Here is a 26,290-nt window from a genome sequence, read left to right on the forward strand (position 1 = left end):
GCCATTTTTCGTGAATGGTTATGTGTGGGTGTGTGGTTGAATGGTGTAATGCATTTTAAATTAGCTTTTCGAAAATTAATCCTACCGGTTCGTGGTAAAATGGCAATGTTGAAATTTTATCCGGCGAAAGCTCGGAACGCCCAAACAAGTTTACCGCAGTGCAAAATGAAGCCAGCTGTCATGGTTAGCGGAAAAATTTGAATTAAATTCGCGATAAAACAGTAGCTCTAAATAAGTAACGACAGTCGACGGGTTTCGCTTCAACAGTTTTCGCTCTTGCCTGGTCCCAGCCAATCCCGACCGCCATCACTGAATTATCCGCGTAGACTCACCTATAATACATATCGGCTTACGGATGAACCGCAACCGGCCGCAGAAGCCCATATATTTGGACCGACAGCCGGCGGACCAGAGCCGCACCAGGTATTCCACGCCGAAGAACACCACCAGGCAGATCTCCATCCAGAATAAGGTCTCGTTCGCGAACTTACTGTACTCGTCTATCGTCGACAGTACGCTAAATATCAGACACACCAGCACGAGCATAAACCTGAAAAGAGGCAAGATGGGGGAAAATCGTTACAATCGTTCAAACTCAACAATATTTGTGGTAGTGGTGTACAATAGAGCTGATTTCCCACCCGAAAGTAATTTCCCCTAAATGGGCGGGAGATCGATTCCTGCTCCAGGTTTATTACTATCGAAAGCCATGCTGATGAAACTGATGCGAGGTCTATATTCTATATTTTCAATTCTTTCCTTTGTTCATTTACAGATGGGAACTTTTCTGACGGTGCGCTTATTATTTCGCACAGTGGGAAGGTTCAATTTTACCGAAGTTGGTGAAGCAGCACGTAGAAATGTAATTAAAATTACATGATTCATTTCATAAGCCCTACTGTGATCGACGATGACAGGGTGTGGGCTCTCATCCATCTCCTGTCTAACGTAAAGCAGGCGTGGAGCTTTTTGGTTTTCAACTGAGAATTTTCAGCGTAGGAAGTGGTCACGACAGGAGAGGAAGTGTTTTATTCGAATAGGTGAATAAGCGGATTTGTTTCCGTTGTGTAAGGGCTTTAGAGTTAATATACCTTCGCAGTCGGTTAAACTCACACTACAATTATAAAGATCAAAGCTATATAATGTCATAAAAATTTCACTGGTTGAAGTATGTATAGTGTAATAACAAAAGAATACGCCGAATAATATTTCACATCAATCTATCATAACCTAGCAAAATGAACCGGATGATCTTCTTTTGACAATTCTCTGTAGCTTGTATTAAGTTCTTTACTGATCCAGTTTTTCTCACTTTTTTGACTAGTACTGTTTACATGAATTAGCAAAAATTTGTCGGTGATTCGCTTCGCTCGAAGAAAAACACAGAGATTTTTTCTAATTCCATATTAGGTAACTGTTGTAACGGCATTTAATTGGCAAGGGACTGGAAAGTGAAGTAAATTTTCCAATATTAGGAGCCATAGTACTCAAGGAAGAGCAAGGAGTTGAAGGAAGAAGTTTAGAAAATCATGGAATGAGCAAGCTTAGAGTTTCCCGACTAATTTAACCTTTTGTCTTCTACCGCAGGAGTCAGGATATTTTTGAATTTGAAATTCAAATCACCTGAGTCTGTGGCATGTCCGGACAAGCGTAAAGTAACTTTATACCTAATGCTTTCGGAACCGATGAAAAGTTAAGACACATGTTAGGTTCTTTACTGACGCATTTAACCTCACTTCTCTTAACAGTTCACTAGTATACATTGATTTTGGAAAAAATTGCGTACGACTAGATTCGCTCGAAACAAATCGCAAAAAAAATTCTAAGTCCATGTAAACAGTTCAAGCGAACTGTCAAAAACTAACACTCGAGTTCATTTGTGACGTCACCGTAAAGTATTAAATACTTAACGGCGACGTCACAAATGAACTGAGTGTTCATTTTTTGACATTTCGCTTGTACTGTTTACATTCTATACGATTTTCTTCGAGCGAATCTAGTCGTCCACAAATGTTTCTAAGTCCATGTAAATAGTACAAGCGAACTGTCAAGAAAAGTGAGGTTAACTGTTTCAGTAAAGAATCTAATTCAAATAAGCAGTACAAGCGAACTGTTAAAGAAAACTTGAGTTCATTTGTGACTACAATTAGGTTCTTTAAGAAAACAGTTAGCCTCACTTTTCTTGACAGTTCACTTGTACTTTTTACATATACTTAGAAAAATTTTGTGGACTAGATTTGCTCGAAGCAATTCGCAAAGAATTTTCTAAGTTCATGTTAACAGTACAAGCGAACTGTCAAAAATGAACACTTGAGTTCATTTGTGACGTCAGCGTAAAGTATTCAATTGAGTTCGATGAACACACGAATGAACTCACGATGAATGAAGTTCTTGTTTAAAGAGGTCTTCTTCTATTTTTTTTTCAAAGATTTTATTTTTTTTAATTTCATGAATCGAAAGTTGAACATGTCTTGAATATGTTGGTAAAGTGTTTTTTTTATCCTTGAATTAGTTCTGTCACTACACGGCTTTGAACAGACCTATGTCCTGAGCGTCGACAGACGCTCAGAACTAAATTCGCTGCGCTCTCTAAAACACGTTATTATACCGACCGAAGGTAGCTCTGGTAATCCACATTAATTCTATAGATGGCAGTAGTGCCGCCAATGTGTTCAACGAGGGCTGGTCTAGCGTGCTGAAAGTAATGAACACATTGGGAATTTCCGTTGGTCTGACAGCCAACAACTATGTTGAAACCATAAAAAACTATCGAATCTAGAAGGCTGAATAACGTTGAAGCAACGCTGCAAGAGCAGCGATCATTGCTAACCGAGAACAGCGAATCCAGGAGAATCCATGGTTTGAGGAAGAAGAAGGGCTCATGTATGCACCCGGAATGGCGGAATAATTGTAAGTTGATCATTTTAATGTTTGGAATCTAATCTTAAAATTTTGTCCATTCTTCTCGAAGCTACTTGTTATGAATCAAATTTCCTGAACATTATTCAAAATCACTTCTAGATCAAAACGTGAAAAGGGCGTAAGTGCAAATGAGAGCCTCTCTGTGTTTACTTTCTCTTTCGATTATTTTGGCTCCATCATAAAACTTCCCAACATTTTCTCAGTATATAACGAAAGACTTTGCTTTCGGCTAGCGTATTATGCTAAAAGCGAAGACTGCATATAAAGAAGACTGGCAACTCTGTCCAGACTCTGGAGACAGTATCAGCCATGCCACTTGCGAGTAAAGGTGGTACTTCACATAGTGATGTACACACACATATACACTTTTACACTAAGCTTCCTACTTTCCTCCAATAGAGGCGCTGTAACCTCTGTCGCTTTTCGTTTGTATGGGGGAAGGGAAGGGATATAAATATTAATATGCAGGCTTCGCTAAAAGTTAAGCAGTAAAGGTAAAAGCGCTCGAGAGACTCTCATTTGCACTTACGCCCTTTTCAAATGTTGGTCTAGACTTCTTGGCCAGTATGGTATTGGTTCCGACATTTAAAATTTTTCAAATCTCAGCTCAAATTCGTGTTTAGCGATCCTAAATATCCTTATATTCAAAGTTTCATTGACTAAAAAAGTGACATTAATAAATGTCACTTTTTTAGTCCGCCATATTATATCCGCCATTTCGAATGTGTAAAATTTTGTACTCAAATTCGTGTTCAGCGACCCCAAAAACCCATATATACAAAGTTTCAATCAAATTTATAAATATTTAACTTTTTTAGTTCGCCATATTGGATCTGCTATTTTGAATCATCCAAATCTAACTAACAAATCTAACTTCAAATTCATGTTTATTGACCTTTGAAACGTATATTCTTAGACAAATAGATCGAGTACACGAAAGACTGTTTTCAAACTTTGACACACGTTTTCTCGGAAGAAGTTTTTTCGAAGCTGTGCGTATTCTCGTTTCTGAACCATTCAATCAATCAGCTTCGCGTTTTGTCCGCCTAAAAGAAAACAACATTTTCCGGCACTGTAACGTACAAAATCACAATATTTGGATCATAAACGATTTTTTTACAGTCGGCCAAGGTTGGGAAAATCAAGCGAAAAAAAACGATACTTTATTTTTAAGTGGCCGCCATTTTGTTTCGATAACGATTTTTTTTTCATATTATTTAGTTTGAGGCGCCTGTATGGAATGTAATGTTCATCGTTTTTGTTTTCTGGTTGTAGACGACGAATTGCGACCTGTATCGTGCCCTCAGTTGAGGACGGTTTTCAAAACACTTTTTGCTGGAGCCGCCATTTTGGACTCGAAAATTTTGATTTTCTAGATGAAAACTTAATAAACATTTTGCAGAATAGTCTAGATGTCTAAGTCATTTTACTCCTTCATAAAAAAATTATCAAACATTGGGTATTTTTGCACAATTATATAGAAGGACCCCCTTAACAATTGCATATTTTACGCTGGCGTTCACAAATGAACGCGAGTGTTTTTGACAGTTTGCGTGTAATGTTTACTTGGACTTCTTCGCGATGTGCTTCGACCGCATCTAGACGTCCACAAAATTTTTCTAAGTCTATGTAAACTGTACTAGTGAAATGTCAAGAAAAATGAGGTTAACTGTGTCAGTAAAGAACCAAATTCTCCTTTGTTTATTTCGTCAATTAGGTTATTTACTGAAACAGTTAACCTCACTTTTCTTGAAGTCGATTGTACTGCTTACATGGACTTAGAAAAATTTGTGGATGACTAGATTTGCTCGAAGCAAATCGTAAAGAATTTTTCCAAGTGCATGTTAACAGTACAGGCGAACTGTCAAAAAAGAACATTTAGTTCATTTGTGACGTCACCGTAAAGTATTCAATTGCATGAGTTCGAGGGCAACAAGTGTTCATCTGTTGCATTCGAACTCACGTAACCCCCATGTAAAAACCACCGAGAATTGTCAAACAAAGTTCATCAGGCCCATTTTGTGAGGTTATGTCGATTGATGTGCAAACAAATTGAATATTTTTCGATGACGTCACAAATGAACTCGAGTGTTTATTTTTGACAGTTCGCGTGTACTGTTTACATGGATTTAGAACAATCAGGGTCGTCTTAAGTCCTCTCGGGACTCCTGGGCACTATTGATCAAAGGAGCCCATATAGTTGAACAAACGTGATTAGATTAAGAGTTAAATGCGATAATTTGGCATCACAGAGACGAAGTCAGAATTAGGTTTTACACCAACCTACATAACCCCACAAATGAGCCGGATGAACAACGTTTGGCAATTCTCGGTAGTTTGTTTACATGGGAGTTACGTGAGTTTGAATGTAGCAGATGAGCACCCGTTGCACTCGCACTCGCGCAACTGACAAAGTGATCAAACCACCGAGAATTGCCAAACATGAACTTCATTCACCATGAGTTCATTCGTGTCGTCATCTTGTAGAATTCAATGTCGCATTTTACTTCAAGGCAAAAAATGACACATTTTTTAACGGAAATTGAATAGACAAGAAAACAATTGGAGCCTAGAAATATGCGTAGCGTTTCTCTTAATAATGACAGAATAAACAATAGTAATGTGACCTCCGTAGTTACATTGGGTTGTTTGAGGATGAATAGTTTCTTGGCCAAGAATTCATGATGCGTTTAAGACTGTTTTCGTAAGTGTAGAAGTAATTGCAATTGTTTTATCCGTTAAAATTATCGCATATTAAGGGATACCATGTAATACCATGCAGTAAAACAAAAGTTTGTTCACAAGTCTTATTAGCCATTTTGGAAAGTTAATCCTTTCATGCCCACCTTTTTTTCTGGCATATCATACAAGACAAGCAGTACTAATAACGTTGAACTCCTTAGCCGAGGCAGAAAGCTTCTCAACGAAGAATAACATACAACAAGACGAAACGAAATATGAAAATGTCAAAATTGAGATCCCCTTGTAAATGAACCTTGATCTAACGAAAATTCGTCTACACGATTTGAACACGATATGAAAAAGATTTATGACATCTCCAATCATTAGCACCAGAGAAATTCAGAAATTGCTACCAAATGGCAGACAAATCAATGATAAACGGTACGTGCTATGACCTTGAATTAATGTCTGATCTGATTTTAATATAGTAATCGTAATTACTATAATGGTTTAAGATGATTTTCCTAAATTCATTTCACCTAATTGATTAATTAAATAAAATTCCGGTTCTGAAGTATCATCTTCGCGTTGTAAAAGTTTCCGAGCTCGTTTTTTAGAGATTTTCTGTAGATAGGATAATAAGCCTATTTGCACCCTATTCCTATTATCATTCTACCCGTTTGAAAAATATTGGTTACAGCTTTCTTTGCGTCAATCACGAGTACTTTATAATTTTCAGATCAGATTCTACTGATCTAAGAATGAGTGAGGCAAAAATATTACTAGAAATGTGTACGAATTCCATCGATTTAGAACAAAATAATTATCGAAATAGTACGGTACCCTCTCTAATAGGGTCGATATCGGCTTATTACCTCACCACCTCACTTCGAAGCTCAGCTTTAGCAATCACAAAAGAAGGAAAAGTTTTTCCCCCCTCTTCCGGATCTACGAACCCTACTTGAGTTTATAATTGAAGAGACCCTCCATGGATGCCGGGGCTAAGGGTTACAGTGAAGTAGAGTGCCATAAAGTGGCCTAACAAGCACTCGGAACCATCAGAACAGGGCTAGCGGCTGGCTGCGGGCGTTGCAAAATTGTTACAAGCGAAAGCACGCGTAAATAAATTACGAACTTTTTCTCTACCTACAGCCTGATGTTGCCACTGCGAGCGAATAGGGATGGCGGACAAGTTTGCCAGTGTAATGTCAACCGCAAGGGAAGGCCCTGGTACCTGTGTGGAATAATGTGAGGAATATAGTCAACAGGTTGCAGATCCGATAGAGTTGGTGTTCAACGATAGCAGTTTTTTTATGATAAATCAGGTGGAAAATATGCTTGGCTTGATTTTATAAGAAATATTCCATCATCACCATACCAATCTGTCCAATAATTGCGTCACGGAAAAAACATTGGCTGTTTTCTATTGAAAATTTGGATAGAAGTAGTTTAGAGTGTGTTGTTTACACTGTATTTGTTATTTCGATTATAGAGGTTTTAACCTTCGCCTTTGCGGGTTAGAAAAATCTCTTAAGGAAAAATCTCCAATCCAATATGCGGGGTTGGGAATCGAACCCAGGGTAGCTGCGTACAAGGCAATCGATTTACCAACTACGCTATGCCCGTCCCCAAACTGTATTTCTATCGCTGTCATTTTTTCGAAAATTGGTGAAAATGGTGTCGTTCGAAAAGTAACGTCACGAATTGTTTTTGCGCAAGCATTAGAAGAATCCTCAATTCTCTATCGGGACACCGGAAAACAACTCGGAATCGTGCAGTCAACGGTGAGTCGTGTGATTAAATGTTACTACTAAACTCTGAGCACCGAACGGAAGGAGAAATGCGGTCAGAATAGATATTCTATTAGTGATCAGGATGACAAGTGTGTTGTGAAAGCGTTTAAACGGAATCCCAATCCCTTGGTCAGGGATGTGGCCAAAAAGTTGAATCTGTCCAAATTTTTCGGGACTGCCTACGTACCAAGTGCAGAAAACTCTAAATCGTGACGAACGGCAGAATACGGTGGGAAAGTCACGGACCTGGAAATTGTACACTAGAGTGGGACACGATTACACGGAAAAAAACAAAAGTTTGCTCCGATCAACTTCCTAGGTTCCATTTGGGACCTAGAATTACTGTGTAAATTCTAATCTCGATCGGTGAAACTACATTTTTGCGCCCAGGGTATAAAGTATACATGGGATTTCGTATGGGAAAATCGATGTGATGAGATATTTCTCTCTTTGGATATTATAACGATTGAGAACATTTACAACATGATTTTTCGCGATGTTTTTGATAACACATACTAAATGGTACAGTGGTAGGCCTCATAGAAGCGCTCAAATCAATATCTTCGGATATTAAGCATGGGGCAACATCATTGCGAAAAATGTTGAAAGTCAAATCAAAATAAAAGTAAAACAAAAAAAATGCCCTCTCAAATAGGCCAACATTCCACATAATACTAATGCTTTGTGAATAAAATATTTAGGTTCTTCATTCAATGCATTATGTATGGAAAAACTGAATTTCCTTTTAGGGACTATATATGTGCAGGCCCAAAAAATGAGAAAAAACATATCGCGCATATTTGAAGTACATAGGGTAAGGTGGGGCAAATCCGACCGTTGGGTAAACCCGACCCCCTTCTGTTATCGAAAATCGGAAGCACTACGCGAACTAATATCAATGTTGTCGTGTAGAGCATCGAAAATAATCATAATGGTCAAACGACAATAAGTGTATATTTACAACTTTTGATTTGATTTTTGTGCATCATTGACTTCAAGATATTTCTGATTGTTAAAGTGATTGCATAAAAAATGCAAGTAGATTTAAATTCTTTGATTTAAGTCCTACAAAGTGCACAACGGTTCATAATTGCAAATGAAAAACACAAAAATGTGATGAATATAGTATTCGTCGAGCAATTGCTCCGATGCAAATGGGAATATTTTTACGTGCTGCTGCTCGTGATTTTGACATTCCAATATTGACATTGAATCCCATTTTCTTCATGTTACAATTCAATGACATAACATTCATCGATTGATCATTGAACAACCATAAAATTTGGGTAATATCTGTACTAAATAAATCAAAAACATAGGCGGTCGGATTTACCTTACCATTTTTGAAAACAGCAAAAATGAACTTTTTCGTAAAACGATTGTATCTCTAAATTTTCTAAAGATACGAATAAAATGCTATACCTGGAAGGTTGCCCAGAAGTTTAACCTTTAATTTGTTATATAAAACATGACTTGATCCGATGTAAAATGAGAATTTTGCAGCCAAAACTATTTACTACGTCAGATTAGCCCCACCTTACCCTATCATTAATAGCGTTTATTCAAATTTTCTTGGCGATCTGAGAACTAGAACTGAAATTGCAGCTCTTGAAAACACGCTACCTCAACGCGATTATTTCGATTTCGACTTTTTCTGAAAGTGATCTTATAGTCAGCAGCATATTTCGACTAACAATAGTTAGTGGTTGATAAAAGGATTTTGATTTGAACCATTATCACTAATCCTAATGTTATTTCACTTCGAATTTCTATATAGTAAAGCATCGCCCTCCCTCACTACGTCCTTTGGTTCTACTATCTATGCCCATGAAATTGAGCTAAGACTTTTGAATAATTCATCCAAATAACCCAAGGTGGTAGTTCTAAAATATATTATGTTATTTTGGTATGCTATATGAAATATCATTGGTACACCCGCAGTATTGGCAAAAATGATTTTTGGTATTTAATTCGATCTATCGAACTTTGAACAGCTATAACTTGTTTTAGAGACATTCTTATACCAAAGGATTTCGGCAAAGTTATTTAGCATATCCTGAACTATACTTCTATCTCATTGTTGGTATAATGCAGGATGAATTGTAGTATGTAGAATTAACAAGGAATAAAGTAGGTTCTCTTATTAAGTAAAAAAGAAGCTTCAATTGGTCTCTCAAAACGCTTGTGAAGTGGCCAAACAGTTCAGATATATTTAGACACATTAAGAGAAGGTCGAAACGAAATTTCATATAATTGGACAACCAACAGCAAATAAAAAATGAATATTTTATCAATCGCCAGAGTATCAATCGGCTTCTGCTTAATATCTTTTTCCACAAGCCTCAGATCGGTTCATGGTTCTTGAGACTTTGTTTCTTTGTTAAATTTCCTATAAAAAACTTGTTTTAATCCACCTAGCGGTGCAATTGTGCCTTTCTCAATCATGAACATGAGAATATTTAAGTTTTTTTTTAATTCGTTTATTTGACACGGCTCATAGCGGTAGCTTAACGGAGTCGTGGATCTTTTATACGTTTACAATACATGTAAAAATAAAAATACAAACAAGAATTAATTAATTGGATCTCGTGCGCGCAACTTTTTATTGCGAGCGGAAACCTTTTTTCGCGAGGTCTGTTGGCAAACAGCGTCAGGGGGGTCATTTAATTCTCTCTTGTTTTTCACGTCGCGGTCGAAGCTGGCTTGGTGTCCGGGATCAGTTGTTCTCCCTTGCTTCTTGGACTTATTGTTGATCAGTGTAAATCCGTCGTCTTTGTTACTGCATTTGTTGCCGATGTTGCTTACAGTTGCTTTTGGGGTGCTGGATGATTCTTTTGTGGTTGTCATTATGGTCTGAACAGCTGCCACAAATTTGGCCACCGTTTGTGGTTCAGGCATTGGTATTGAAAACTCTGTTTTAGGTTGGTTTGCCGTAGATGAGTTGGCAATCGGTTAAGATGCATTTTCCTCTGAATCTTCCGCGCAAGGTTGTCCATGATGAGCTGTCTGATTACAATACTTGTACGTAGGAGTTTGCCCCTCATGGGTGCATAGCGTAGTTTGCATAATTGTAGTTCCGTGAGTATTGAATTTTATTGCCAAGTAGGTATAGGCCTTTCAATCCGTATCCTCACTACAAAAACGCCGTTAGGAGTACCCGGGAAGAAGTTTCTCTAAGTATCAGGTGTAACGGATTCTACTTCTCCGTATTGTGACATGCATTTTGCAATTGGCTTAGGAGGGGTACGAGGTGATAGGTCATATAACCTTACATCTATATAATCATTCTCAATGTATACGGGAATCTTAATTCCAACGTTGTCACTTTCAACCACGGGTTTTTTTAGTTGTTCTTCAAAACAAAACGCTCGGCTTGTGCTAACGTATTGAATGATATTAACACTACATTGCGAAGATGATGATACTGAAGATACAAGACTTCCGCAAGCCTATGTTGCATTTTTACCTTCAGAAGGTATTCCACTTCACTAAAACTCGGTCGTTTTAAACAAAATTTAAAGTCAACGACCGCTGCGTTGGGTCGGAGTAGAGCCTTTTCGTCAACTTTACTCATGATGACAAGAATAATCCGATATTTCCTTTGTTCTCGAGACAATGCACACTAGATCGAGATGCCTGTTGTTCACTTGGCTCGATTGTACGTCTGACTGCGGCAGAAGTAGAAAGTAGAGGAATATTTAAGTTGTTTATATTCATTAAAAGCTTTCAAATGCATATATTACATTTTATTATTATACTTGACATGACAACTATATACAAGAAAAGAAATCATTATTCGAGTTCTAAAATTTTGTAAAAGAAAAAAATAGCCACGGTAATATTGAACTGAAAAAGGTGCGAAATCGGCAAAGTCCCAAAAAGTCGATTTTTATAAAAAAAAATCGTGATAAGCTAAAATCTCGACGTTTCATGCATTTTAAAGATGTTTGGCATCAAAAATACGAATTCGATTTCTAAAATTTCATGGGGTCCCCCTTTTGAAAAAAATTTTGAGTTCCGGCTTATATAGGAATTTAATATGTGACCGGACGGTTCAGTCAATAGTTCCGGAACCATATAAGCGATCCGTGCGAAATTTTATAGACATCTGTGGAGATAATATAGCTATCATTTGGGACTAAGTTAATGAAAATCGGCCCAACCATTTCCGAGTAACTGATATGAGTTTGCTAGTTTTGAAAGATGGGCGCTTTTCCCGGGCACTTCCGGAACCGTCTATGGTGGTCAATGTAGTCAACGAAAGTTTGTTTGGCCGTCGGTGACCTAGAACTGCAAATTTAAGTTGTTTGAGAGACATTTTAGCGAAATGTTTACCTTTTTTGCTTTCATCGGAGTATCGGTTTGAATCACAATTTGCTATGTGATCGCACGCTACAACCCGTAACTCCAGAACCGGAAGTCGGTTCGGGATAAAATTTAATAGCCATTTACGGGGACGCAACATCTTTCATTTGAGACTAAGTTTGGTTGATTCGGTCTAGCCATGACTGTTATTCTGAATTTGGATACTTCCGCCGGGGCTTCCGATATGGCCAATATGACCAAAGAGACTTTGAATGGCTGTTAGTGACCTAATACTACAAATCGAAACAGTTGTGGTCACATATTGGAAAAATTTTCACCATTATACATTCATTTCCGAATTTATTCAAATCGACATTTTCTACGTAATCGCACTCATCACCCTGTAATTCCGGAACTGGAAGTCGGATCCATAAGAAATTCAATAGCAGCCTATGGGAACGTTGCACATTTCATTTGGGACTAAGTTTGTCAAAATCGGTTAGCCATCTCTGAGAAAAGTGAGTGAGATTGTGTTCGCGTACACACACATACGCGCATACACACACATACATACACACACCCATACATACACACACAAATATGTGCCGAACTCGTCGAGCTGAATCAAATGGCATATGTCACTCGGCCCTCCGGGCCTCCATTAAAAAGTCGGTTTTCAGAGCAATTGCAATACCTTTGTATTGAGGAAGGCAAAACACATAATGATTTATTTTTAAGAGGCAATGGGCGACTCCCGGGGGAGCTATTTTGTGAAAGTCAACTTTCCCATACGGAATCCCATGTAAACTTTCAGCAGTGGGCGTAAAACTATAATTCCACATATCGAGCTAAGAATTTGCGTAGTTGTTCTAGGACCCAAATGATACCCAAAAAGTTGCTCGGAGCAGGAATCTATTTACTGTCCACTCAGATACTGACGAAGACTCTTAGTCTTATCATAGATGATGAGACTTACGTCAAGACGAACTCCCGCTAGCTTCCGGGGCTGCTGTTTTTCATCGCCCAGTACAAGTTTGATGTTCCGGAGGAAATAAGAAAGCCGAAACTTTGACAATAAATACATGATTTGGCAAGCGATCTGCTCATGTGACAAAATAAGTGCGCCGTTCGTGACTATTGGAACTGTAAACGGGGGAGATCTATCCCAAGGAGTGTATATATCAGCGTCGGCTTCCTCTGTTGATGCAACACGTGGGCCATACGATCTTCTGACCGGTTCTAGCTTCGTACCGCTATTCAAATGTTGTGCTGGAGTGATAGGAAAACAAAGGGGGTCACATGATTCCCCCTACTCCCCCAAAGCAACGGAACCAAAGCCCATCGAAAAATACTGGGCAGTTAAGAAGCAGGCACTACGGAAGCATCCCAAGGAGGTCAAATCTGAAGAAGACATGAAGAAAAAGTGGGTTTCCGCACAGAACAAACTGCAGCCCGATGTGGTACAGATCCTAATGAGTGGAGTGATTAGGGCTCTAAAGCCAACTGTCAAAATTCACTTTGGGGGAAAATTCTGGAGGAACCGTCAATTGCTCAGCGCAGCCATTGATAGTAAACAAAAGAAAAAAGTTGCATCTTTCGTTGGTTGCTATGCACCGTGTTTGGGTAATAACGGTTTTTCCAGAATTCCTCCTTAAAGTGAATTTTGAAGTTGAATGAAATAAATATGCCAAAAGCTTACTAATGGGTTATATTTTATTGTCTGAAAGTTTGAAAAAAATCGGCCCACTAGCTAATTTTCTACAGCGTTTTTTCCGTGATGCAATTTGATGTAGGACACCCTTTATATAACGCTCGTAATCTGCTTGCCAGAGGAAATAACCAAATATAGCATTCGGATATTGCAGTACACAAGCTCGGAATCAGCCCTGCTATTTTTCGAATCGGCCCAATTCCGGGCCACTTATGTACCAATTTGAGTTTTTGTCATTCATATTCTGTCTGAATTAAATTGTAAAACTGGCATCGCTGCAGATTGGTTGGTGATGATATCCGTTAGTTCATGCGGAATTTCGCGAAGTTTAGTATGTTTTCGGTAGAAAGCAGCATCCAAAGTTTATGGAAAGCAAAGTTCAAAGCGATTTTCAAGCGGTGTGGTTGAAGTTTATACGATTGATTCATCTTGGGTACCCTATTTAAGGATCGGTTTTTTGCGAGGGTGACGTTTCTCGATTGATTCCGACGGATGTTTATTCCGTGTAAGTGTATATGTGGCAATTAACACAGGACAAAAGCGAATAAAGAGTTAGAATTTCAGCGAAATGAAGGAAATAAGTGAAATCTTTTCGAGTTGTGACTACTCGAATATTTGTTCTGACTGCGAACGGAGGTGGCGGCGAAGACAAACGGATCGTTGAAGCTGTCCTTAATATAGGTTTGATATCTACTGTGACTCGAAGTTAGTCCCGTAGACCCCCCCCCCCCCCGCCCCTCCACCTGTCCTACTGTGAAATGGGTAGTCTTGCTAGGATGTGGTAGGGTTTGGTCAGCATTGGGCACTGCCAAAACTTCAAAAAACTAGCAACTCCAACGAAGCGAGTCTGTGTCGCTTCTGCTAAGATCTTATCAAAGACCATAGATCAATTTCTGGGACGGTGCACAGTGGTCCAAAACGCGAAAAACGTGATTGTTTTGAATAACTTTGAAATGGTTAGTTATAGCGATTTACTATCTTCGGAAGAATTTATGACAATGAGACGCTCCATGTTTATAAGTCAAAAGTTTGATGATTAATCCTCCTATAAGTGAGATTCAAAATTTATTTCTCATATAATTAGAGATAGCAAATTCTGCAAAGTTGTAGTAAATTCTTCTACAAGAAACTTTACTGTCTATCTTTAATAGTCTTTGAGACATAAAGCATTATTAGAGGAAATACCGAAAAAATCAATTTTTTCATTATAACTTCTTTCCAAGATTTTTTAGAAGTTCAAAATGTTCTACAAAACTATCACAATTGATGAAATACAAAATTTCGGTGAAGGAAGCAACTTAATATGTTGAGCAGATTCTGAGATATTCACGATTTTTATTCGAAAAATGGCCTACTTTGCACTCAAATAATTCATGAACGGGCAAAAACGGGCAGACCACTCTATGTGTATTTGAAAGTATAAGAAAGATGCTGCAAGATTGTGTATGAATCACTTGTATCCGGTTGTATCCATGGCTCTGGTAGCTGGATTTAAAGAATATCATTTATTAGTCTAAAATATTGATACGAAACATATTCGGTAAAGCTGTTGAGATAAAGTGGTGGTACCTTTGGAAAAGTGTCGGGGAATATTCTTCTTAGAAACAATGCCGAAGACACCAGTTTGCCACCTTTACTAGTTTCTTAGATATGGTGCAATATTTATGGAAAGCCTAATAAAAGCGATTCATTCGGTAATCGCGCATGCTTTGATTACTTGTTTAGCATTGTCACTGTATAGCGTTACATATTCGGTGAACTGAAGAGTGGGACTATGTTCGGCATTCTATGTGGAATGTTCTCACAAGAGACATTGTCGAAGACAGCAGCTTTCTGTCTTGACTGGTTTTTAGATACAGTGCATTGTTCGGTGGTACAGAAGCCGTGTGGTGTCCGGCGGGCTGAAATCTTTTTGCACTATTTCAACCAAGAATAGAACCTCTGGGAACTGCTCCCATGTCGTAAGAGGCGACTAACAACATGCTAGGAGTTCCTAGGCCGAGGTTTTGTTCCGTACCGAAGACTTAATCTGGGCGGACCTTAAGGTTTTCCATATTACCCTCTTTCCAGTCTGTATTTAGTGAATCACTGACATATACCTTTTCTGATTCGCCTTTCTTGATTGTGTACCAACGTTTTAAGTTTCTTCTGGCGGTTGTATATTAGCCGTAAATGACGAAATCTAATTCTACACTAAGTAACAGAATATATTAATATACCGGCACTTCCACGCCAAGGTTTAACTTCCAAAGCTTTGGCTTAAAAACCGTTTTTAAAAAATGGAAACTTTCATGCAGGAAATTTATTGAATTGGCCTAAGATGGAGCTGTCGAATTTCACAAAAAGCTTTTTATGTTGCAAGTGATCTGTAGTTGTGTTAAATTAGGTATTTTTCTATTATATTTGGAACCGTCTACCGACAAATCTACATTTACGAATACCTCCAAAAGTGACTTCTTGAGGTCTCATGAAGGCCTGACACTAGCTTTATGATACTTTTGCTTTTCTAAACAGTAATAAAAATCTCAACATTCAAGAACTTCACTTTGTCAGAAAATGTAGGGCCATCGGAAGCTAAAACTTCGTAAAATCGCACTCCTGGTCCTTTTTTCAGTGCAGTACTCTACGTCACTCGTTCAAATTTGCACCGCTCTTATGGTAGTCGGTATTTGCTAGTATTACTGTTCTCCCATCCATTCTGGTAGTCAAACGGTGGGATAGCAAAATTCTTACAAGTTTCCTATCTCATGCCTCCACGCGATTCTAAGTCTATTGATGACATTTGGTCCTTAGACCGCAGAATGAGAGGGTGCGAACAGAATGAGAGGGTGCGAACAGATCTAGTCGAGAAAACATTGCCGTAAAAATGAATAGTTGATCGGAAATTAGCCCCAATACGACTAATCTGACTAGTATCTATGAACACGGCTCAATACGTATTGAAAATTCGCCGCGTCTGTTTTTATGAACCTAATTTAAAGCTCCGTTATTGCTAACAAGCCCGTGCATCAGATTAACAATCCTTTATATTTCCCTTCAGTGTTCGGTATTATCGCTCGTATACTTGTATTCCACAAACAATCCGATATGGAAAATAAGAAATACTTTCCTTGATTTATAACATCTCGCGCTATTTTTGCCAGTATAATATGCTGTCACTTGGTAGTTTTCAAGCCAATAAATATATCGTAGAGAAGAAGTAGCGAGTTCTGTCCAAATACTGTTGCAATAAATAGTGATCCGGCCCATTACGCAGATAAGATTAGCTTTTCCAGGCAATACTCCCACGATCGGCTGTGTGGAGTTCAAATTGTTTTTGTTTAGGGAACATAGTATACTCTCGGTAGCCGGCTGCCCAGAGTTTAAAAATAACCAAAAACTAAACAAGATCATCTCTTTTTCGAGTGATCGTGCACTCGAAGACTAACTAAACAACTACCTAATAAAATATGCTTTACAGGTCGCATCGTTTGCTTGGAGCGAATCCTAGACCTGATACCCTTCCAAACCACCAACTCCGCGACACCTATGGAAGAGTCTGATGAATCGTCGTCCTTCCGTTAAGTAGGTGGAGCATCAACACTTCCTGTCTACCTTATCCTTTATCCTTCCCCGTGAACGATGGAGATGGGGGCGGCCGGCAATGATGGCTATCATGCTGTTGAGGTTTTAATATGGGTCGGATTGGTATGAATTCCTACTTACCACTTCCTAAGCAACTCTTATTAGATAATCAGCAGTCAAACATGATGAAGTCAGTGTGCAATCCGCCAAAATCATCGTCACAACGCAACGCAACGCAACGCAACGCAACAGTGCATTGTTCGGTGGTACAGAGAGTAATGTGTTGTCTTATGAGCCATATAGTCGAATCCTAACAAGAAACGATTTTAAGTATAAGTAGGTTGTGTATTAGCACTGAAATCGGTTGCAAAGTTTGTCAACACAGAAGGTCAAGTTCCATAATAGAATGTAGTACCAGGGCTTGGAACATTAATATAAGCAAACCGTTTACGTTTGCTATGAACGACTTGACAGTTGAATTTGTATTGTTATATGAAAGAAAGCCTTTTAAAAATTTGTTTATTGACCACCATCGCGATTACTGCAAATACAAATCATTCGATCCAATAAACAACAACTGACGTAACGCTATACAGTGACAATGCTAAACAAGTAATCAAAGCATGCACGATTACCGAATGAATCGCTTTTAGTAGGCTTTTCATAAATATTGCACCATATCTAAGAAACTAGTAAAGGTGGCAAACTGGTTTCTTCGGCAATGTTTCTAAGAAGAATATTCCCCGACACTTTGCCGAAGGTACCACCACTTTATCTCAACAGCTTTACCGAATATGTTTCGTATCAATATTTTAGACTAACAAATGATATTCTTTAAATCCAGCTACCAGAGCCATGGATACAACCGGATACAAGTGATTCATACACAATCTTGCAGCATCTTTCTTATACTTTCAAATACATATAGAGTGGTCTGCCCGTTTTTGCCCGTTCATGAATTATTTGAGTGCAAAGTAGGCCATTTTTCGAATAAAAATCGTGAATATCTCAGAATCTGCTCAACATATTAAGTTGCTTCCTTCACCGAAATTTTGTATTTATTCAATTGTGATAGTTTTGTAGAACATTTTGAACTTCCATAAAATCTTGGAAAGAAGTTATAATAAAAAAATTGATTTTTCGGTATTTCCTCTAATAATGCTCAATATCTCAAAGACTATTAAAGATAGACTATTACCACCTTCAGTAAAGTTTCTTGTAGAGGAATTTACTACAACTTTGCAGAATACACCAATTTGATATCTTAAATTATATGAGAAATAAATTTTGAATCTCACTTATAGGAGGATTAATCATCAAACTTTTGACTTATAAAGATGGGGCGTCTCATTGTCATAAATTCTTCCGAAGATAGTATATCACTATAACTAACCATTTCGAAGTTATTCAAAACGATCACGTTTTTCGCGTTTTAAACCACTGTGCGGTGATTGCACTGAATTATCCCTGAAGGCATGGTTCAAAGGGTTAGATGTAAGTCGAAACTTCATTCGTGTGATGTCAAGGCTCATGTCCAACCATTATACGTTGAATGCGCATCTCCGCCGTATTGGGATCGCAGAAGGTAATTAATGTGCTTGCGGAGAGGGTTACGAAGACATTGAACATGTTGTTTGGTCTTGCACTGAATATCGTGAAGCCAGATCCCAATTAATAGAGTCCTTACGAGCCAGAAGAAAACCACCCTATGTTCCTGTTCGTGAAATCCTCGCTTTACGAGATATTACGTACATGGGCCATATTTATCATTTCCTGAAAATAATAAATATTCAAATATAATTATCCCCGCAACGTTTCTAGTTTTTTCCCTTGTTACCCACAAACAATTTAGATTTCTTCGCAGTTAGTTAAGTTAGATAAAATGATATAAATAAAGAAAAAAAAATAAACAAAGAAAAACTATCAATAGGTTTACAATGAAATTCCAGAAAATAGAGTATAAATAAAAATATTCAAAATGATGATTATCCTCAGTGTTAGCATTAGAAAGTGAATTTTTATTATAACGTGATGTTCTTAAGAACTTTTGTAACATGTTATGTAAAAAAAACGCCGGCGTAAAAAAGCTTTTGCAAATGCCCTGTCAAATAAACGTTTTATGAAAAAAAAGATCAATTTATCCTAGCCTAATCGGAGTGGCAACATGCACATAAGGATCAACGCTAGTAACATCCTAATTGCGACATACTGGTAATGGCGAACGTCAATGGACAGGACACGCATTACGAATTTGATGGCGACTTTGGGCTTGCAGGCATGGTCCCTCAGTAAGGTAGGATAAAGTGACCTCAAATGGAGAGTGGGCTCTCTCTGTCCCGCTTAAATCTTGGCATGTGTCCAGGTATTCTCAAAACTAGTCACCAATAGGACCAGTCCCAATTGTTCGCCGCTCGGGTCTGAACGCTACTTCCCATAAAGGATAATGTCAAACCTAGCATCACCTTTCTGATTGCATAGATAACTATGGGGTCACAAGAGGCGACTACGTACACCTGAACGCTACTTCCCATGAAGGATAATGTCAAACCTAGCATCACCTTTCTGATTGCATAGATAACTATGGGGTCACAAGAGGTGACTACGTACAACGAGTGGAGATAGCGGTCCTGAGTTGGAACCCAATAAAATGAAGGAGAAACACGAAACTTACACATATGGAGTAGACGCGGCGAATCCGTTCGACAGAGGTGTTTTGGTGACGTCCGCAGTAGCTGAAGGTTTTCAGCGAGAGTAGGAGGAAGAGAAGCAGCCGGCGGTGTTATGCAAGCTTCTATGACTCCAAAGAGAGCAAGATCTTCGCCAGTAGATGGAAGACCAGACGAGCTCTTGGGCAGGCACGCGAGAACGTTCTCACTGGCGAAGAGAAGAACGCAACTCAACAGGGAGAAAACTGGAGTACCGTTGTAGGTCGGAAGGAGAAACAAAGGAAACAGTAAAAGTGGAAGGAGGAGAGAACTGTGGAGCAAAAGAGGAAAGAAAAACCTTCGGCTCATCAGAAGTTACTAGAGAGAAGCCGTGTCACGGCGGTAGACGAACAGAGATGTGCACTAGACGCGCAGTGCAAACTGGGCGAAGTGCACATGACGATTCTGATAAAGAAGGGGTATGGAGGAACACAGACAGCGATGATTCGTCTACCGGTAACCACTGCTGACAAAGTTACCAACACGAGAGGATGTATCCTGCAGGAAGCTCTAGCGAGGTTGGACGTGCGATTGTGAAATGAAAGATAGTACATTTCGAAGAGATATCGACGTCACATTCTGCAGTTCTTCACTGACGCGAACAGGGTTTGGAGAATTTACCAAAAGTATGCCCATGGCGACCACCAAGTGATTCGCTACCGTATCGGCCAACGGAACTCTGCGGCAGCATGGAGAAGGATGACTGGCGAGCGAAAGTGGAAGACAAAAGATTTGAACAAAGACCTCTTCGTTGCGACCAAGAACGTGAATGCGGTTGATCTAACAAGAAGGATTGTGACGGCTTGTGATGCCGCAATGCCATGCAAAACTGGAGCCACAATGGACGGCAGCCGAAAGGTGGGCTCAGAGAGCAGTACCGTAGTCAAATAAAGAGGAGCGCAAGGCGGCGTTTCGGGAAGCTAGGGCCGCTTTAAAATTGGAGATCAAACTTAGCAAATCAGATTGCCACAAGGAACTGTGCCGAGACATAAACGCCAATCCCTAGAGCGATGCGTACGGAGTCGTGATGACGAAAATGGAGGGATCGTCGACTCCAGCCGAAATGTGCCCAGGTAAGCTGAAGAAATTCGTTGAGGATCGGCAAGTGAATAACGATGAGCGTGCAGAAGCATCGAAGCGACTGAAATCAAAGAAAGCCCCCGGTAGATGTGAAGTATGAATTTAAACGGACCAGCTGGGAAATCATCGTCGTAGCGCTGCGCAGAATGAAGGTTTTCGACCATCTATGTCAGATACTGAAGAGCTACTTCCAGAGCAGAGCGTTGCTGTTTGAGACGAACGAAGGGCAGAAGTGAATGCAAGTCACCGTGGGCGTTCCTCGAGTCTCCATTCTCAGTCCAATTCTTTCGAACGGAATGTACGATGGGGTCTTGACGCTGCGGCTGCCCAAGAAAGTGAAAATCGTGGTTTCGCAGACGTCTTGTCACTAACGATGATGAGTGACACTTGTGTCAGTGACGGAGACAATAGACGCGATCGAGAACTGGATGAACGGGGTCAAGCTGCGGATAGCTCAGGCGGAGGTGTTGTTGTTCTGCAACTGCAAAGCGCACAGTGGTCCGAATCCAGAATTTAGGATGACAAAAACATTTGTGACTAAACTACTGGTTCTAGAGATTTAATGTCTTCGGAACAAATAATCTGTGTTAATGTGGGTATCTTTTGAGATGGGTGACATTAGGGTGGTCCTTATTGTTTGTACGATCTGAAAATTATTTTCGAAATAAGAAGAGATAGAATAATTAAGTGTTCCGCAAAATTGTAGTACAACCTTTTTCAAGCAACTTTGCTGAGGACGTCGTATTTGTAACTTTAATGGTTTTAATTTTACAGCTATTATAATTTTGTGTGATAGGGTATCCCTAACAAAATCAGTTTTTTTAAATAATTTTTTTCCGTCAATAGCGTCTTCACAAAACTTTTAGAGCTTATTGAGACGAATATTATTTATATAGACATATTTGAGATAGCTTATTTAGTTCAAAAGTTATGAGCATTTTTAGCAAAAAACACAACCTTTTCAAATGTTGATATCTTAAAATGGAGCAAGTGAAATTGATTTCTTCTTTTTGCATTCGAAAGATCACAATTGTATATTTTATGAAAAAATCTCAGAGGTCATTTTTGTTTAACTCATTTTATTTTAGTTTGAATATTGAGAATATTACTACTATTTGTAGCATCAAAAGTAAAACGGTCAGTGTAACCTAGCAACTATTTTTAAAATAAGATCAGATAGATAAACAACATCTCAAATAAAACCTCTCGAGTGTGGCGAAGGGCCCGTTGAGTTGTTTCCGATGTATTTCGTTCCGCATGAGCCGCAGAAAACCTTTCCAGCACTACGTCATAATGTGGCGAAGAGTCCGCTGAATTATTATTTTAGTCACAGCCTTGGTAGAATCCATTTGGGAATCGGAAAACCTTCCCAGCACCCTGCTTAAGTGCGGCGAAAGGCCCATGTATGCTGTTAATTTGTCACGAGTAATCAAGATCCGGGTAGCATCCGGAAGATCTAGAAATCTTGAACATTATTTGACCTATTTTTCAACAAGATCATAGGGTCCGAAGTAAGCAGCAATTTTTTTTAATACATCTTTAATATTGGCAACGCTGCTAAATTTTCTTGAATGGTTTTCTCGAAACTTACCGACAGACTTATTCCTCGTTTCTAATGCCTCAGTGAAAAGGCTTTAGAAACGAGGAATAAGTCTATCCGCAAGTTTCGAGAAAACCATAGTAATACATAGAGTAGAATGGGGTCAAACAAGTACGGGTATACAATAAGTATAGGGCAGTATCTTTGCAATGTTGTTGCAGAGGTAGCTCGTGTCGCGTGAATTAGACACACGGTAGAGAGCATCGTTGACGACTATCATTTCGGCTGTTGCCGTGAAGCAGCTGTATTAGTTACGACGTCGTTTATGTTTTCGCGTGTTGTTCTGCGGAAACGAATTGTCTTTCGTCCTCAGTACATTACATTTAATCAACGTAAAAAACATCAAGTGAGTTGTTTCTTACGTAAAAATTAATGTTGAACAAGAGTATTGTGTTGGTTTTTTGATATTTTCGTTTTTGAAAAAGATTCGGACATCAACATGGAACATATTTACGCTACCAACAGGAAGAAAAGCATGCTTGACGATAGACGAACCAAGTACCAAAAGTTTATGAAGGGTTGGAGATAGAGGAACCAATCGTACTCGTGATCGTAAATCATTCTCGTTGCTTCCAAATAGCCTGCAAAAACTTGGGAGTTTATTTTTGCTTTGCTATTGATAACGGCGAGAATGATACCTAATCGTTCCAATAAACCTGCATTCAAACCCGTGATCTCACAAACTCTATTCATCAAAAACTTTTCTTGTCGCGGTGCCATCATTGGAATTGCCTCCACTGGGTAATGGCTCATTAATTCGAAGGCTCGATCTTTTCTTTAACGATTTGTCGTCTTTCCAACACGCCACTTAGGTGTTTCCTTCTCAAAACGTCGTCATCGACCACCGATTCTTAACATTTCCTTTCGATCATGCCCATATGATCCTGCCTAGCTCTAGCTTTCCGTTCTAAGTTTATGAATGATTAACTTTAGAATACCTATCTGTTTTTCGATTTTATCATCTTTCATTTCTTTTATTCATAAATTTTCCGAAAATAGCTAACAAAGTTGATACTGCAAATTAAAATATGTGTGACTAGGATGGCTAACCAAACATCACACTACGTTCTCCGCTGTTCAGATGGATTGATACACGACTACATGAGAAATAACAACTCAGTGGGCCCTTTGCCACACTTGGGCAGTTTTATTTGAGATTTTGTTTAAATATCTGATCTTATTTTCAAAATAGTTGCTAGGTTACACTGACCGTTTTACTTTTAATGCTACAAAAAGTAGTAATATTCTCAATATTCAAATTAAAATAAAATGAGTTAAACAAAAATGACCTCTGAGATTTTTTTTATAAAACATACTATCAATTGTGATCTTTCGAATGCAAAAAGAAGAGATCAATTTCACTTGCTCCATTTTAAGATATCAACATTTGAAAAGGTTGTGTTTTTTGCTAAAAATGCTCATAACTTTTGAACTAAATGAGCTATCTCAAATATGTCTATATAAATAATATTCGTCTCAATAAGCTCTAAAAGTTTTGTGAAGACGCTATTGACGGAAAAAAAATTATTTAAAAAGTTATAACGAAAAAACTGATTTTGTTAGGGATACCCTATCACACAACATTTTAATAGCTGTAAAATTAAAACCATCAAAGTTACAAATATGACGTCCTCAGCAAAGTTGCTTGAAAAAGGTTGTACTACAATTTTGCGGAACACTTCATTGTTCTATCTCTTCTTATTTCGAAAATAATTTTCAGATCGTACAAACAATAAGGACCACCCTAATGTCACCCACCTCAAAAGATGCCTCAATTGTCATAGATTATTTGTTCCGAAGACATGAAATCTCTAGAGCCGGTAGTTTAGTCACAAATGCTTTTGTCATCCTAAATTCTGGATTCGGACCACTGTGAAGCGGTTCAGCGGATGCAGATTGACGTTGGAGGACATCTAATTGCATCGAAGCGTGCACTGAAGCAATTGGGAGTGATAATAGATGACCGGTTGAGCTTCAATAACACGTCAACAGCGCTTCGAAAAGTCGGTGATCGCAACGAACACAATAGCCAATCAATCCGAGACGTCTACTATCTAGTTTTTCGTCATCGATACTGCGATATGACGTTCCCGAGGTGTGGCGCTGAATACCAGGCGGAATAGCGAAAAGCCGAACAGGAGTCACGAGTGCGAACATCACTGCATCACTCTGACAAAGGATACCGTGCACTACAATCGGAGAAACACTGGAAACATTAAGGAAGATAGTGAGAATCGATTCAATGACGAGGTTGCATCAGGAATGGGACAGTACAGGAGAAGGAAGGTAGAGCTCATCCCAATTCTGTCGATATACGTCAATAGCGGTGAACTCCCACCTGACACAACTCCTGTTGGACCCCGGCTGCTTCAGAAAGTATCTTCATCTGTTCGGGTACGCAATGTCAGCGTTGTACCTGGAGTGTGAGAACGTCGAGGTGACACCGAAGCATGTGGTCTTCGAATATCCGAGGTTTGAAGCGACGCGCACGGAGATATTTGATAAGGGAGGACAGTACATCAACCCGGATAATGTCATCTACAGAATGACAAGCGACTAAAATACGTAGAATGCGGTCAACAGAGTGGTGACGCATATCATGACCGCCAGGTAATGGCGTGATCAACTGCGACCAAAATTTCAGGAGCAATGAAAATTGTGACAGATAGTCATGACGTTCGATAAGGAGTGCCAGAGAGTGACGGATGAGAAAAATGCTGCCAGAAGCCGGATGTTAGTGTCTGGTATCCGGCAGAACAGAAAGTGGTACAATGAAGCAAGACGAGACGAAAAAAAAATTCACCGCAGAAAGAAAAAGCAGTATCAGGACAACGTCATTACTGAGGCGCAAAACAGTATGGAACAAAATGATATGCGGAAATTTTATGAAACTGTCAATGGCGTACGGAGAAAAACAGCGCCGTCTCCCGTCATGTGCAATGACCGTGAAGGTAATTTGCTGACAGATAAAACTATGGTAGCAGCCAGGTGGAGAGAGCACTTCGAGACATTGTTGAATGGAGAGAATGTTAGTGCGTCAACGAACAGAATAAGGATAAGTGACGATGGACAAGCTGTGGAGCCTCCGACGCTAGAAGAGGTGAAAAAAGCAATCAAATAGCTGAAAAACTGTAAGGCTGCTGGAAAGGGCGAGCTCTTTTGAAGGTATGGGAAGAAGAAGAATGACCTACTGACTGGCTAGAGGACCTCATTTGTCCTTTATACAAAAAGGGACACAGACCGGAATGCGCCAATTACCGAGGAATGTCGCTCCTCAATTCGGCATACAAAATTATGTCACGTATTCTGTTCAACAGATTGAGGCCGTTGGAGGAGTCTTTCGTCGGCGAATACCAAGGTGGTTTTCGTGAAGGCCGATCAACAACGGATCAAATGTTTACCATACGACAGATCCTGGATAAATTCCGGGAATACAACTTGCAAACACACCATCTGTTTATTGATTTCAAAGCGGCGTACGATTCAGTGAAAAGAACCGAGTTATGGCAGATAATGGTAGAACATGGTTTTCCGACGAAACTGATTAGGCTGATTCGTGCAACGCTGGATGAATCGAAATCAAGTGTTCGGGTTGCGGATGAGATTTCGACGTCCTTCGTTACCTTAGACTAGAGATGGGCCATTCGTTCGCGAACGGTTCAAGTGAACTGGTTCTTCGAAGAGAATGAGCGAACGGAAGTTCTTTTTAAAAGAACGGTAGTTCTCAATTCTCTTCAAAGCGAATGAACTGAACCTGACCTAAAGCCGTTTGGCGAATTTCTCGGACCGATTTTTAGGCGAACGAATGAAAATGAACCGACTTGCCGTCCCACAAACCGCTCTCTGTGCTCTCCCAGAATGGAACCGGCGAAGAACGACTCATCACATTCTCTATTTCTCTAGTTATACATCATGAAGAAATCGCTAC

General features: G+C 39.2%; 1 protein-coding gene across 3 annotated transcripts in view; it reads right to left on the reverse strand.

Annotated features, from left to right (window-relative positions):
• Window positions 1-26,290, reverse strand: part of LOC131691329 (potassium voltage-gated channel subfamily KQT member 1-like) — a 523,220-nt gene that overhangs the window by 140,934 nt on the left and 355,996 nt on the right. For all 3 annotated transcript variants that reach the window (XM_058977632.1, XM_058977630.1, XM_058977631.1), the window contains exon 3: window positions 333-550. In XM_058977632.1, coding sequence (XP_058833615.1) covers window positions 333-550 — 218 coding nt within the window. The remainder of the gene's footprint in view (window positions 1-332; window positions 551-26,290) is intronic.

The sequence above is a fragment of the Topomyia yanbarensis genome, chromosome 3, assembly GCF_030247195.1.
Source record: "Topomyia yanbarensis strain Yona2022 chromosome 3, ASM3024719v1, whole genome shotgun sequence".
Lineage (NCBI taxonomy): Eukaryota > Metazoa > Arthropoda > Insecta > Diptera > Culicidae > Topomyia > Topomyia yanbarensis.